Below are 14737 nucleotides of genomic sequence, written 5' to 3' on the forward strand. Positions count from 1 at the left end.
AAGGTCCGAATCCCTGCGGGGAGTTCGTTCCAGAGGGCCGGAGCTGCCACAGAGAAGGCCCTCCCCCGGGTAGTAGCCAGATGGCATTGGCTGGTAGACGGAACCCGGAGGAGGCCCACCCTGTGGGATCTAATGGGTCTTTGGGAGGTAATTGGCAGCAGGCGGTCTCTCAAGTACCCAGATATCATTTTGGGGGGAAATGTTGAGCATCTGAACAGAAGGCAAGGTAGAAAGCTGATAAATAAGAGTTTATTTCTCTTATATTAGAATTATTTGATAATTTGCAAGATCCCTCCTCTCTTTCGAGTGTCTGGTAATTCAAACATATTGTATGCATAAATGTATCGTTATCCTCCCTGTTTCTAGGGCTGAAAGAATGCATCCCCTTCGCACCCTACTGCCTTTTCCTTTCCAAGGTACTTTGTGGTAGTGACAGACTTTTCACAAGCTTTTCGTGTTGGCAGAAGGAAAGATGCTGATGCCGAAACCAAATATGTCTTGGCAGACCTCATGTATGCCGATTGCTGGCTTTTTTGTTTGTTAAACAAAGGCAACTGTGGTATTTTTAGTTCTATTCAAAATACGGGAAGCAAAAATCATTTCTGCCAAGTGGCAAGGGACAGAACTGGCCAGGGGGAAAGAAATGGTTTCCATATTTCTATCAAAGAATTTTGAAAGCTTCAGTCACGTGCTGTGCTTCAATCTACTCTGCCTTTCCATCGTATATATTAAAGGCAGCTTCTTGCTTTTAACTCAGGGCCACATGGAAATTGCAGGGTTCATGTCCCCAGCATGTGAACATGAAGAGCATTCGGAGACTTCAGCTTGTCCAGAATGCAGCCGCACGAGCGATCGTGGGTGCACCTCGGTTCACCCACGTAACACCTATCCTCCGCGAGCTGCACTGGCTGCCTATTGGTCTTCGGATACGCTTCAAGGCGCTAGTCGTCACTTATAAAGCCCTTCATGGTATTGGACTTGGGTACCTGAGAGACCGCCTCCTGCCAATTACCTCCCAAAGACCTATTAGATCCCACAGATTAGGCCTCCTCCGAATTCCATCCGCCGGCCAATGTCGATTGGCGACCACTCGGAGGAGGGCCTTCTCTGTGGCTGCTACGGCCCTCTCGAACGAGCTCCCCGTGGAGATCCGGACCCTCACCACCCTTCAGGCTTTCCGCAAAGCTGTTAAAACCTGGCTGTTCCAGCAGGCCTGGGGCTAAAGAGCTTTTGCCCCCCCCCCTCGAATGGTATGGTTGTTGTGTGCTTTTAAATTGTGTATTGTTTTGTTTGTCTTTTTATCCCTTATCTGTATCCCCTTCCCTGACTTGGATTGTGAGCCGCCCTGAGTCCCCTCCGGGGAAAAGGGCGGCATATAAGTGCAATAAATTCAATTCAATTCAATTCAACCTTCAACATAATGAAGTGTTTGTGTGGTGAATGTCTATGGAGCTTATCAGTCATCCAAGTCATAGTTTTCTCAGAGGTGCTTTTTCAAAAGGCAACTGGACTTTGTGTTTCCTTGAAGATGTTTCACTTCTCATCCAAAAAGCTTCATCGGTTCTGACAGGAGTGTATTTATGTGGTGGGGGGTGGGGGGAGAGAGGAGATTTTGTTGCCACTCTATGAGATTCTGCACCAGTGGTGGGTTTCAAATTTTTTTAGAACCTCTTCTGTGGGTGTGGTCTGCTTTGTGGGAGTGGCATGTCTGCCATGTGACCGAGTGGGAGTGGCTTGGCAGTCATGTGATTGAGTGGGCATGGCCAACTTGTAAAATGTGGTGAAACTCACTTAACAACGCTCTTGCTTAGCAACCAAAATGTTGGCTCAGAAACTCTGGCATTTGAAGCACGCAAGTCTTAAAGCTGTCAAGTTACAAGACCCTTGCACCCCTAACCCTTTAGGGGAAAAAAAACCAGGGGTGTTCAAACTTGACAGCTTTAAGACTTGTGGACTTCAACTCCCAGAATTCCTCCTCCAGTCATGTTGGCTCAGGAACTCTGGCATTGAAGTGTGCAAGTCTTAAAGCTGTCAAGTTACAAGACCCTTGCACCCCTAACCCTTTAGAAAAAAAAACCCAGGGGTGTTCAAACTTGACAGCTTTAAGACTTGTGGACTTCAACTCCCAGAATTCCTCCTCCAGTCATGTTGGCTCAGGAACTCTGCCATTGAAGTGTGCAAGTCTTAAAGCTGTCAAGTTACAAGACCCTTGCACCCCTAACCCTTTAGAAAAAAAACCAGGGGTGTTCAAACTTGACAGCTTTAAGACTTGTGGACTTCAACTCCCAGAATTCCTCCTCTCGCTCTTCCTCTTGATGATGTGCGGACGGGCAGGGGGAGGGAGCTGGAACCGGTTCTAAATGGCGCTGTAGATTTGTGGAACCTCTTCTTCCTGACGCCTATTATCTCTTCGGTGCCGGGCATCCAGGAACAACTCACTGCTGGCATCCGGATCACTCTCCCTTGGCTCCTCCCCACTGGCCCAAGGCTCAGGCGCCTCCTGGTGGCCAACCAGCATCTCTGCGCCCTGCTCGGAGTCGGAACCCTGTCCAGGGTCCTCCACATCCTCCAGAGCCGACTCATAGGGCCCCTCGCTGTCGGAGGCTGGTGGCAGCTCCAACAGCTCCTGCTGGGCCACAACAGATAGCTAAATGTTAGCTGCTTTTCAAATCTGCCTCTACTTCTAAACATTTTTTATGATTTTTAAATAAAATTCACATTTGTTGTTTCTGATAGCTATTGATCGTAACAATCCTATTCAAGAGGAAGAAAAATATATGATTAGGTTTTACATCAAACATCAAATCATTTTCTTTACCATGGGCTTTAAACGAAATTCACATCGGAACCGAGGATGCGAGCTCTCACTATAGTAAAATTGCAGGTTCTACAAACAATACTGCTCTCAATAGCCTTGTTTCAGTGTCAACAAACAGTCCTGGGAATTGGAAGGAAACTATAATTATAATTATCCTGCACTAGAGGATTGATAATCATAGAGGAGTACAGTAATAGTCTGGGTTTTTTTTTCCAATTTTGAGTTTCTTCGGTCACCATAATATAAATACACATGCCTGGACTTTTTAAACACGTTGTAATTAGGTATCCATTTGAAAAAAAAATTCAATTATATTTGTTCAGTGGAAAATAACGTTTAATGCATGCATAGCCATCTGGAATTGCCCTCCTGTTCCGCTTTACTGACTCCGTATGATCCTTAAAGATCATGCTTTTGATGCAACTTTTGCTAGGTAAGAGTTGGCAAGAATTGTGCAGTGGTTTAATACTGGGAGCTGAAAGGTAGCATAGTTCATGAAAATAAATGTTGGTATTTTCTCCATTCGTGCAAATGGAGAATACAGGTCTGTTTTTGGCTTCTTCCTTTTCGCAGACTCGCCTTTTCCACTAAACAAAATGAGTAAAGTTTTATGTGTACAGTTGCGCTGGCAAGGGTTTTATCTAGTTTGGATGTACTTTAACGTTACACCAATTTTCATTGTCATCATAATTCCCTTTCTTCAGCCATGAAATTGGCATTTTTATTTATTTAATGAACAGCATTAAAGATTTATGGAAGACCTCTTTGCAATTCATTCCATATCCTACACAATTCAGGTTGTCTAATGCCTGATGTTTATATAGCTGTTCTTAAGTATTCAAAGTACTTTACACATATCCTTACAACAGTGGTGGGTTTCAAAAATTGTTTGAACCTACTCTGTGGGTGTGGCCTCCTTTGTGGGAGTGGCTTGCTGCCCATGTGACTGGATGGGAGTGGCTTGCCGCACATGTGACCGGATATGAAGATGCCGCTGACACTTGTCAGAACCACCTTAAATTACCTCACACACAGCACTGGCCTGCATAAGAACATGATGTAAACTTGTTTTTTAAAAGGCATCTTTGGTTTGCGTTAAAACAACTTCAACACACGCAATGTTCTGATTGCACCACAAACGCAGTAGTCATCCTTACCTTTCACAGAGGCACTGAGTTTTATAAGTATGGGCATGATAGTGTAGAATAATCATATCCAAGGACCAGTGGTGGGTTTCAAAATGTTTTGGAGCCTCTTCTGTAGGTGTGGCCTGCTTTCCGGGTCCACTGGTGGAACCTCTTCTAACCAGTTCGGTAGATTTGACCAACCGGTTCTACCAAATAGGTGCGAACTGGTAGGAACCCACCTCTGCCTTACAACGAGATGATCATTTTACTCACTTTCCAATAACAACGTCTATGGAGATTCTCGGTCATCTAAGTCATGTTTGTCCCAAAGGTGCTTTTTTCAAGAGGCAACTGGACTTTCTTGCTTTTCTTTGAAGATGTTTTGCTTCTCATCCATGGGAAGCAAAACATCTTCAAAGAAAAACAAGAAAGTCCAGTTGCCTCTTGAAAAAAGCACCTTTGGGATTTCCAGTAGGAGCAGAAGTGAACATAAATGAGGAAATAATCCTTGCGGATCACTTGTGCTCACACAAGGAATGCTGTACTGTGTTGGTGGGAAGGATCACATCAATTTTTGACACGTCAGAAGCTCCCATTCCAGATGAAGAAGCAGACACTGAGACAGGAGAGGAGATTATTTTTGTCAAATATATTTATCTTTTGTGGAAGCTTATTGATATTATACTATATATCAGAAGTGGGTTCCTACCAGTTTGCACCTGTTCAGTAGAACCGGTTCGTCAAATCTACCGAACCGGTTAGAAGAGGTTCCACCAGAAAGCAGGCCGCACCTACAGAAGAGGTTCCAAAATTTTTTGAAACCCACCACTGACACACACACAGAGAGAGAGAAAGAGAAAGAGAAAGGAAGAAAGAAAGAAATAAAGAAAAAAGAAAGAAAAAGTGAGAGAGATGAAAGAAAAAAAGGAAAAAGGGACAGAGAGACAAAAGGAAGGAAAGAGAGAGAGAGAGAGAGAGAGAGAGAACACATGGCCGGCAAGCCACTCCCACCAGGTCACATGGCCGGCAAGCCATTCCCACAAAGGAGACCACACCCACAGAGTAGGTTCGAAAAAAATTTGAAACCCACCACTACTATATATGCAATGTTAGATCATTTGAATTTTGTGTGCCTGTTTCGGAGCTTGTTGGCAAATGCAATCACACTGTTGACAACTCTAATCATTGTTGTTTTTTTGTTTGGAAATTTCAAATGAATCCCTAGAATTGCTTTTAGATTCAGATAGCAATAGTTAGCCTCCCCCACCTGTTTTTTTTTTAGTTTCAAGCAACTCGCTAAATTATTTTTTCCTTATATGTATATGCAGTTTCATTTCTTGAATATGGCCAAAACCTTTCCTTGCATTCTGGTTTAAAACTATAATAGGGGGTTTTCGGAGTAACAAGACCCTTTCGACACTGATTTGACTGCCATTAAAGTCTTAGGTAGAAAATCTGCCAAATCTGTTAATCCTTATCTTTGTTATCTTTATGAAAAGAGAATGCAAAGAGAAGAAAGCCAGAATTACCCCATGGTTGCCTAGATTGCAGAAAAAGAGTTGTGGTGCTAAGCTATCTTGTCATTGTTCATCTTTTTTACGGAAGTTCTTGTGAATTTTAAGAAAATTTCAGATACTTTGGATCCCTGAATTGTTGAACTCTCAATAATCTCTATTCCGGACAAAAATGACTTTACAAAAACCCAGATATTTAGATTCCCCCCAATATTTTTGTTGTTGTTGTTTTCAAGCCTGTTTCACAAATTTCCTTCACACTGGTCACCAAATTAAGATTCCAACTCAGTTCAAGGGCAGGAAACTCAGCCTGTTAGAATAATAAGAAGTGTGTGTTGTCCACCTTAAATGAAAGGTGTTGTCAATTCTTAACAACCAATTGTTGTTGTCTTTGATGGCAGAGGTCACATTCATTCTAAAAGGACTGCAAATCAATGAAGAATCTATATAGCCTGGGCAATGTTCCCCACAATAGGGAAAAGAACCAGCTTTCTCCAGAGATCTGTTAAACATCTACCAAACCACCCTGTGGAATTTTGAGTTGAACTAAAGCTGAACTAAAATCTGTGTTTCTTTGCTAAGGTGTGATTAAGAGATTGAAGAAAGGATTTAACACTTTAATTCCTCAATTTTTTTTAAAAAAAATGTCCAGTGGGGCAGTGGTGGGTTTCAAAAATTGTTCGAACCTACTCTGTGGGTGTGGCCTCCTTTGTGGGAGTGGCTTGCCGCCCATGTGACCGGATGGGAGTGGCTTGCCGCCCATGTGACCGGATATGAAGATGCCGACGACACTTGTCAGAACCACCTTAAATTACCTCACACACAGCACTGGCATGCATAAGAATAGGATGTAAACTTGTTTTTTGAAAGGCATCTTTGGTTTGCGTTAAAACAACTTCAACACACGCAATGTTCTGATTGCACCACGAACGCAGTAGTCATCCTTACCTTTCACAGAGGCTCTGAGTTTTATAAATATGAGCATGATAGTGTAGAATAATCATATCCAAGGACCAGTGGTGGGTTTCAAAAAAGTTTGGAACCTCTTCTGTAGGTGTGGCCTGCTTTCCGGGTCCACTGGTGGAACCTCTTCTAATCGGTTCGGTAGATTTGACGAACCGGTTCAACTGAATAGCTGCGAACTGGTAGGAACCCACCTCTGGTATAGGTATAGGTATATGTAGGGGATGAAGCACAACTGTGTGACAGAACTGATAGGAACCCACCTCTGCAGTGGAGAATGCTAACAATGGCAACAATAACATGCAAACATAATAACATATGCTTGATCTTTAGGGATAGATAGGCTTTATCTATCCCTAAATATTTTTACTCACAGAAAGGTTTTTAATCTTCACCGGACATGAGACTACCAAATCTGTCCTTGCATGTTGCTGAATCAACATTTCGCGTTCTGTGAAGTTGTCCACTATACATGGTCGTCCGCGCATTTGTCGGGTCACGGAAAGAGTAAACATCCTATTTATTAGTTAATAAAACATTAGCCAATACATATTTCCTACTAGCTAATACATCTTCAGATATTTCCAGAAAGGCGGCAACATATTGCTTCGTGACAATTGCTGTAAGGAAACCTGGGATGTGATCAAGCTTTGTAATACTGTCCCGTATGAGAAGGTATTAGCTACATTCTTCTTCACATTTTGATCCACAGATTGTCATTAATGTTCTATATTTATACTTTGATCTAAATAAACTACAATGTAAATAAATGAGAAAAAATGCAAATAACTAGATGAATAAAATGTGAAGATGTGACAATTCCTAACAATCTCTTGAGTTTATTTCTATTATAAATTATATTTATAACCAGGCATAATGTATCAAAATGTTGGTTTCCTTTTTTAAAAAACCACCTTGTTATTCTTTGGTTTTATCCAAATTCCACTTTAAGTGTCTCTGGTAACTTTTTCTAGAAACCCAGGTCAGCTGTTGCTGCTCATGCTAGGCAAGATTGAATTAAATATATCATGTTAATTAATATAATAGTTATATAAAGCTGAGTATAAATAATTCTATGAATTGTTAAGAGTTTTTTGGCTTGGATAGACTACTAGGGAAAGAGTAATCACTTCTTCAAAAAATATTCAGTGTTATTATTTAATAGCTAGAAGATTCTCTTTTTTATTTCCTATACATTAGATTTTTTTTAATAGTACCAATAATAAAAATTATATATTTGTTCTAGGATCTCAATTCTAGCTTCATGTTTCCATAGTTGTATGCACCTCTTGGTAGTAGAAGAAATACCATAATTGGAAATACGCCTATTCTTATAGCTTTAAATAATCTCCAAGACAAAATAAGATTTCCTAACTACTATCCTTCAAATATGCTAGAAGCCCAGATCCCAGAATCTCCAACTATATTTGTCTTACAAAAATTCTGGCCATTGTAGCACTGCAGGCCACTTTAGCTGACTGTGATCTGCAGTTCAGCAGTTCAAATCTCACCGGCTCAAGGTCGACTCAGCCTTCCATCCTTCTGAGGTGGGTGAAATGAGGACCCGGACTGTGGGGGCAAGTTGCTGACTCAATTTGCTAAAAAATTTGTAAACCGCTTAGAGAGGGCTGAAAGCCCTATGAAGCGGTATATAAGTCAAATAAACAAACAAACAAACAAACAAACAAACAAACAAACTCTGATTTGGGCATTGCAGGGTACCTGGCAGTACTCTTCCAGGAAATCACTCATGCGAAGTACTCAGCAAAGCACTCCTGTGTTTCTCGGTTCAAAACTCAACAAGTATTTTCACATTGTTTTGCAAAATAATTGTAGGAAGCCAAATTGATTTTTAAAAAAATTGATGGTAGTTTTTTTGTTTGTCTAAATGCAGCCAGAATCTTGTTTTTATTCATGTAGCCTTCTTTTAGCATAAACATTCTTGGGAACCCTTCATGTTTAAGGTTTTTTAAGGTTTTATTTAGTTTGTATGCCGCCCTATTCCCGGAAGACTCAGGGCGGCTAGCAATCTGAAGGGGAAGGGGGGGTACAAAATAAAAATAAAAAGACAAACAATTTAAAAATACAGCAACAGTCGTAACCTTGGATGGGGCTGGAAAATTCAACAGCCCCAGGCCTGCCGGAACAGCCAGGTCTTAGTTGCTTTGCGGAAAACTGGAAGGGTGGTAAGGGTCCGGATCTCGACGGGGAGATCGTTCCAGAGGGCCGGAGCAGCCACAGAGAAGGCTCTCCCCCGGGGAGTTGCCAGCCAACATTGGCCGGCAGATGGAATTCGGAGGAGGCCTAGTCTGTGGGATCTAATAGGTCTTTGGGAGGTGATTGGCAGGAGGCAATCTCTCAACTACCCAGGTCCGATACCATGTAGGGCTTTAAAGTATTCATGTTGATGCAGAACGTGGCTTCCACCTTATGAAATAGTCTCATCATCTTGCCCTTTGGTGTCTTTCAGATTCCGACCTGAGCATGCGCACTCTGAGCACTCCCAGTCCTGCATTAATATGTCCACCGAATTCGCACGGCTTGCAAAATGGGAAAGAATCTTCTACATCTTCCTCTTCGGTCACCGGAGAGACTATTGCAATGGTTCACGCGCCTCCTTCCACTTGCCTGACCCACCCTCCCATTCACGCTGCCTCTCGGCTTCAAAAAGAACAGGCCAATATCCACCGGCTTCCCGACTTTTCGGTGATCCAGATATTTTCTTTTTTGCCCACCAACCAGTTGTGCCGCTGTGCCCGCGTGTGCCGCCGCTGGTATAACCTCGCTTGGGACCCACGGCTTTGGAGGACTATTCGCCTGATAGGGGAGACAATCAACGTGGACAGAGCTCTGAAGGTTCTGACACGGCGGCTTTGCCAGGACACCCCAAACGTCTGTCTCATGCTGGAGACGGTAATTGTTAGTGGCTGCAGGCGGCTCACAGACCGAGGACTTTACACCATTGCTCAGTGCTGCCCAGAACTGAGGCAATTAGAAGTCTCTGGTTGCTACAACATTTCCAATGAGGCAGTTTTTGATGTAGTGTCCTTGTGTCCAAACTTGGAACATTTGGATGTATCAGGTAATGGAAAAAAGTCTACATTTACACTCTGGCTGGAGGATTTTGGATAAAGCATGTCAACTTTAATGGAGAAAATATTATCTATCTCTCTATCTATCTATCTATTATTGAAATTTTTTAGAAAAAAAAAACTTTTGCAAATATTTACCTCCCCCCCTGTCCTCCCCCCCCCGAGCCCCCCCCCCCGAGCCCCCCCCCCCCGACTTCCCAGAACAAATACAGGGTATAAATCTTTAACAAAGATGTTCTAAAATAAACTTAAAGAAGGTTAGTATCATCTTTCATTTGAGCTTTAACTCCTCTTTGCTAGGCTAACTCTAAACAGATTATATCATTCCTTGTTTCTTCAGTCATAAACTATCTGGAATTTCTTAGTCCCGTATTTATTTTGAATATAGTCAATCCATCTTCTCCACTCCAGTTTATATCTCTCATTTGAGTGGTCCTTGAGATATGCTGATATTTTAGCCATCTCTGCTAGGTTTCTTACTTTTAATGTCCATTCTTGAATAGTAGGCAAATCTTCCTTCCTCCAGTATTGTGCCATCAACGGTCTTGCTGCCGTTATTAAATACAAAATCAAGCTAGTCTCTATAACAGTACAATCAGTAGTTATACCTAACAAGAATAACTGAGGGGTAAACTTTATCCTTTTTTAAAGAACATTTTGCATAATCCACCATATTTTTATCCAAAATGCTTTTACCTTTTTACAAGTCCACCATATATGGTAATATGTAGCATTGAGACAATCACATCTCCAGCATTTAGGTTGTAAATTCAATATTCTCAATATTTTGACCGCAGTCTCGATAGTAACTTTTTAACTCTGTAACTAACATTTTTAGAATATCACTCTGTTCTCCTCCCCTCTCTCTTTCTCTGTTTTTAAATAATAATAATAACAACAATATGGATTTCTCCAAATAATCTTGCATTTCAATCTCCATTTAAATCTTGCATTTAAAATTGCACTCTGTACCATTCAATACTTCAAAGGGTTTGTAATTGAGCATGAGTCTTTAAAGCGTGCCAGGTTTAGCGTGTCAGAACAACAAAGGTTCTCTGCAAACAGTCACATGTTATTGCATAAGCATTTGTGGATATCAGTCCATTTCATTATCTGTGCATTGTACCAATGTGTTAGTGTTTAGATCCCACAACACTTTATAAAAGAAAACAATGTGATGTTGTGGTTAAGATTTCTGAACGATGAGCAAAGAAAGAGACCCAAGTCTACCCATGGAAATTCACAAGACAATGTAGGGTCTGTTGATTTGTTCTCAACCCAACTGAACTTCCAGATGAGGGAAGGAGGGAATGCCCTATATGCCCCTGGGAGGTCTTGCAGGAAAAGCAGGATAAGCCAATAAAAAAAATTACTACTGCCCTTATAGAAATTCCTATGTGACAAAGGGCTCACTTCAACAGGAATATCCAATTCATCCATTTAGTCTGCTTATAAAGAGAATAATCAACTTGGATCATAGATTAATTTTCTGGGTTGGAGGAAGTGGAAGGCAACATCAGGTAGGATACGTTTAGGGCAGTGTTTCTCAACCTTGGCAACTTGAAGATATCCGGACTTTAACTCTCAGAATTCCCCAGCCAGCATTCGCTGGCTGGGGAATTCTGGGAGTTGAAGTCCGGACATCTTCAAGTTGCCAAGGTTGAGAAACACTGGTTTAGGGTATGGCATTTTTCACTTGCAAATCAAAGAAAGGAAAATGTAAAAGAAAGGCAAGTCGGTAACAGTAAGCCTTGGTCCTTGGGTCTCTCTATGCTGTCCCGGAGAGATTATATGACCTCTTTAAAAGTGATAGTGTTTCTTCCCACAAAGCACTTGGCTATGTTCGCAGCCACAATCATCCTTGCAGAATTCACTCTCAGATTTTCTCCGTGTGATGGGATTGGAAAGCAATACTGCCCTCTGCTGAGAAAAATGCCCAAACTAGCAAGTGTGTGTGTGTGTTTGTGTGTCTGTGTGTAGAGATTAGATAGATAGATAGATAGATAGATAGATAGATAGATAGATAGATAGATAGATAGATACAGATAGATAGATAGATAGATAGATAGATAGATAGATAGATAGATAGATAGATAGATAGATAGATAGATAGATAGATAGATAGATGATAGATACGATAGATAGATAGATAGATACGATAGATAGATAGATAGATAGATAGATAGATAGATGATAGATAGATAGATAGATAGATAGATAGATAGATAGATAGATAGATAGATAGATAGATACAGTAGATCGATAGTAGATAGATAGATAGATAGATAGATAGATAGATAGATAGATAGATAGATAGATAGATAGATACAGTAGATCGATAGTAGATAGATAGATAGACAGACAGACAGACAGACAGACAGACAGACAGACAGACAGACAGACAGATGAGAGACAGATGAGAGACAAACAGAGGGAGATGATAGGGAAATGGAGAGATGGATATGAGATATATGATTTTTTCCCCAAAGATGGTGGCGTGCTTAGATGCTGCGGCTTTGAGTGTGAGGTTAAAACCAATTTCGTTGTATTTAAGTACAATTTAAGTACAATGACAAAAAGATTATAATTATACTTATGAGATATGTATGTATGTATGTATGTATGTATGTATGTATGTATGTATGTATGTATGTATGTATGTTCCAGGTTCGACAACAGTTCATTTTGTGCTTGTTCAAAACTACAAGGCCATTGAAAAAAGTGCCAAGACCATTTTTCACATAACTCAGGGGTGGGTTCCTGAACTGGTTAGTACCGGTTTGCCGCGCACATGATCTGCATGTCCATTTGACTAAAAAAACTTCTGTACATGCATAGAAACATGCCAGCAATGGCAGAAGGCACCGGAGAACTGGTCTGGAGACGTGGCCAGCCTGGGTCATTGCCGTTCTGCAACTCAGGCAAAAATACTACTACCAGTTCGGCTGAACCCGGCCGAACCAGAAGTAACCCACCTCTGCTACAACTTTGATCATGTGATCAAAATGCAGATGCTTGGCAAACTGACTCGTGCTTTTGACTGTTGCTGTGTCCCAAGGTCATGTGATCACCTTCTGCAACTTTTTGACAAGCAAAATCAGTGGGGAAGCCAGATTCACTTAACACCCCGGATTACTAACTTATCAACTGCAGTGATTCACTTAACAACTGGGGCAAGAAAGGTTGTCAAATGGAACCAAAGTGACTTAACAAACATCTCACTTATCAACAGAATTTTTGGGCTCAATTGTGGCCATAACTCAAAGACTATCTGTAGTAGTATATAGTCTCAGCCACATCAGATTGATTGAAATATGGTAACTTTGTCAAAGATCTTTAAACTTTTTTTTTTTTTTTAAAGGAATGTTACTTAGCCTTCACTAGTTTAATTACTGAATTTAGGCAGAATGTTGTAAGCTCCAGGCCATCATTCTTGGGATGAAAATCCTATACCATTAAGATCATTTATATAAGGCAGCAAGACTGTTGGTGGCGCAATACTGGAAGAAGGAAGACTTGCCTACAATCCAAGAATGGACATTGAAAGTCACAAACTTAGCCGAGATGGCTAAAATATCGGCATATCTTAAAGATCACTCAAATGAGAGATATAAACGAGATTGGAAAAAATGGACTGACTATATACAAAATAAATACGGGACCAAGAAATTCCAGTTAGCCTATGTTTAAGATCAGAAATGATTTAAACTGTTTAAAGTTAGTTCAGTAAGAAGAAGCTAAGGTCAATGCAGAATGTCATTAATTTCTTTATTTCTTTATTTCTTTTTTCTCAATAGATTTTAGACTGTGTTTGTTAAAAGTCCATACCGTGTACGGATACTGGGAAGTCGGGGGGGGGAGGAGGAGGGGGTTGGGGGGGTGGAGGGAGGGAGGGGCATACAAAAAAAACCTGTACTTCGATGTTTTATTGATTGAGGAATGTTGAAATATTTGTGTTTTAAAAGAAATAAAACGTTTGAAGGAGGGAAAAATAATAATAATAGAATAACTAAAATGAAAAAAAAGAGATCATTTATATAATGGGGAAGTGGACCATGTTTGTTAACAATTCCCCCCCCTTTCCAATATAGGTTGTTCCAAAGTGACCTGCATCAGCTTATCCCGTGAAGTTTCCATCAAGTTATCTCCTTTACACGGCAAACAGATTTCTATCCGCTACTTGGACATGAGTGACTGCTTTGTCCTTGAGGATGAAGGACTGCACACGATCGCCACCCACTGCACTCAGTTGACGCACCTCTACCTGCGCCGCTGCATCCGCATTACCGATGAAGGCCTCCGGTACCTGATGATTTACTGCGCTTCCATCAGAGAGTTAAGCGTCAGCGACTGCCGCTTCGTCAGCGACTTCGGCATGCGCGAGATCGCAAAGCTGGAGTTCCGCCTGCGCTATCTCAGCATCGCCCACTGCGTCCGCATCACGGACGTCGGCCTCCGATACATTACTAAGTACTGCAGCAAGCTGCGTTACCTCAATGCGCGAGGCTGTGAAGGCATCACGGACCATGGAATAGAGTACCTGGCCAAAAATTGCACAAAACTCAAGTCATTGGACATTGGGAAATGCCCTCTGGTGTCTGACATTGGCTTGGAGTTTCTGGCTCTGAACTGCTTCAACTTGAAACGGCTGAGCCTGAAGTCTTGCGAAAGTATCACGGGACAAGGCCTGCAGATTGTAGCGGCCAATTGCTTTGACCTGCAAATGCTGAACGTTCAGGACTGTGAGATTTCAGTGGAAGCTTTGCGGTTCGTTAAGCGCCATTGTAAGCGCTGCATTATAGAGCATACTAACCCTGCCTTTTTTTGAAGCAAGAGTCATACTTGTTGCTGAAACGAAAGAATTACAATTGTTTGTATGTACATATGCACAGTTTGTCCGCATATGCAATTAGCAATAGCAATAGCAATAGCAGTTAGACTTATATACCGCTTTATAGGGCTTTCAGCCCTCTCTAAGTGGTTTACAGAGTCAGCATATTGCCCCCAACAACAATCCGGGTCCTGATTTTACGCACCTCGGAAGGATGGAAGGCTGAGTCAACCCTGAGCCGGTGAGATTTGAACAGCCGAACTGCAGAACTGCAGTCAGCTGAAGTGGCCTGCAGTGCTGCATTTAACCACTGCGCCACCTCGGCAGTGGTTATAATTTTCTTGTACCAGGAGTAGCAACATAGACGTCGATCCCCTATATGATATTTTTAG

At 41.6% G+C, this 14737-nt stretch overlaps 1 protein-coding gene across 1 annotated transcript in view; it reads left to right on the plus strand.

Annotated features, from left to right (window-relative positions):
* The window catches only part of FBXL7 (F-box and leucine rich repeat protein 7), a 111941-nt gene extending 97427 nt beyond the window's left edge, over window positions 1-14514 (plus strand). The window contains exons 2-3 of the mRNA XM_087722109.1: window positions 8893-9504; window positions 13606-14514. Coding sequence (XP_087578235.1) covers window positions 8907-9504; window positions 13606-14342 — 1335 coding nt within the window. The 5' untranslated portion in view covers window positions 8893-8906 and the 3' untranslated portion in view covers window positions 14343-14514. The remainder of the gene's footprint in view (window positions 1-8892; window positions 9505-13605) is intronic.
* Window positions 14515-14737: the final 223 nt, after the last annotated feature.

This window comes from Thamnophis sirtalis, unplaced genomic scaffold (assembly GCF_051295495.1).
Source record: "Thamnophis sirtalis isolate CommonGarterSnake01/CBP01778 unplaced genomic scaffold, rThaSir2_p1.2 scaffold_8, whole genome shotgun sequence".
NCBI lineage: Eukaryota > Metazoa > Chordata > Lepidosauria > Squamata > Natricidae > Thamnophis > Thamnophis sirtalis.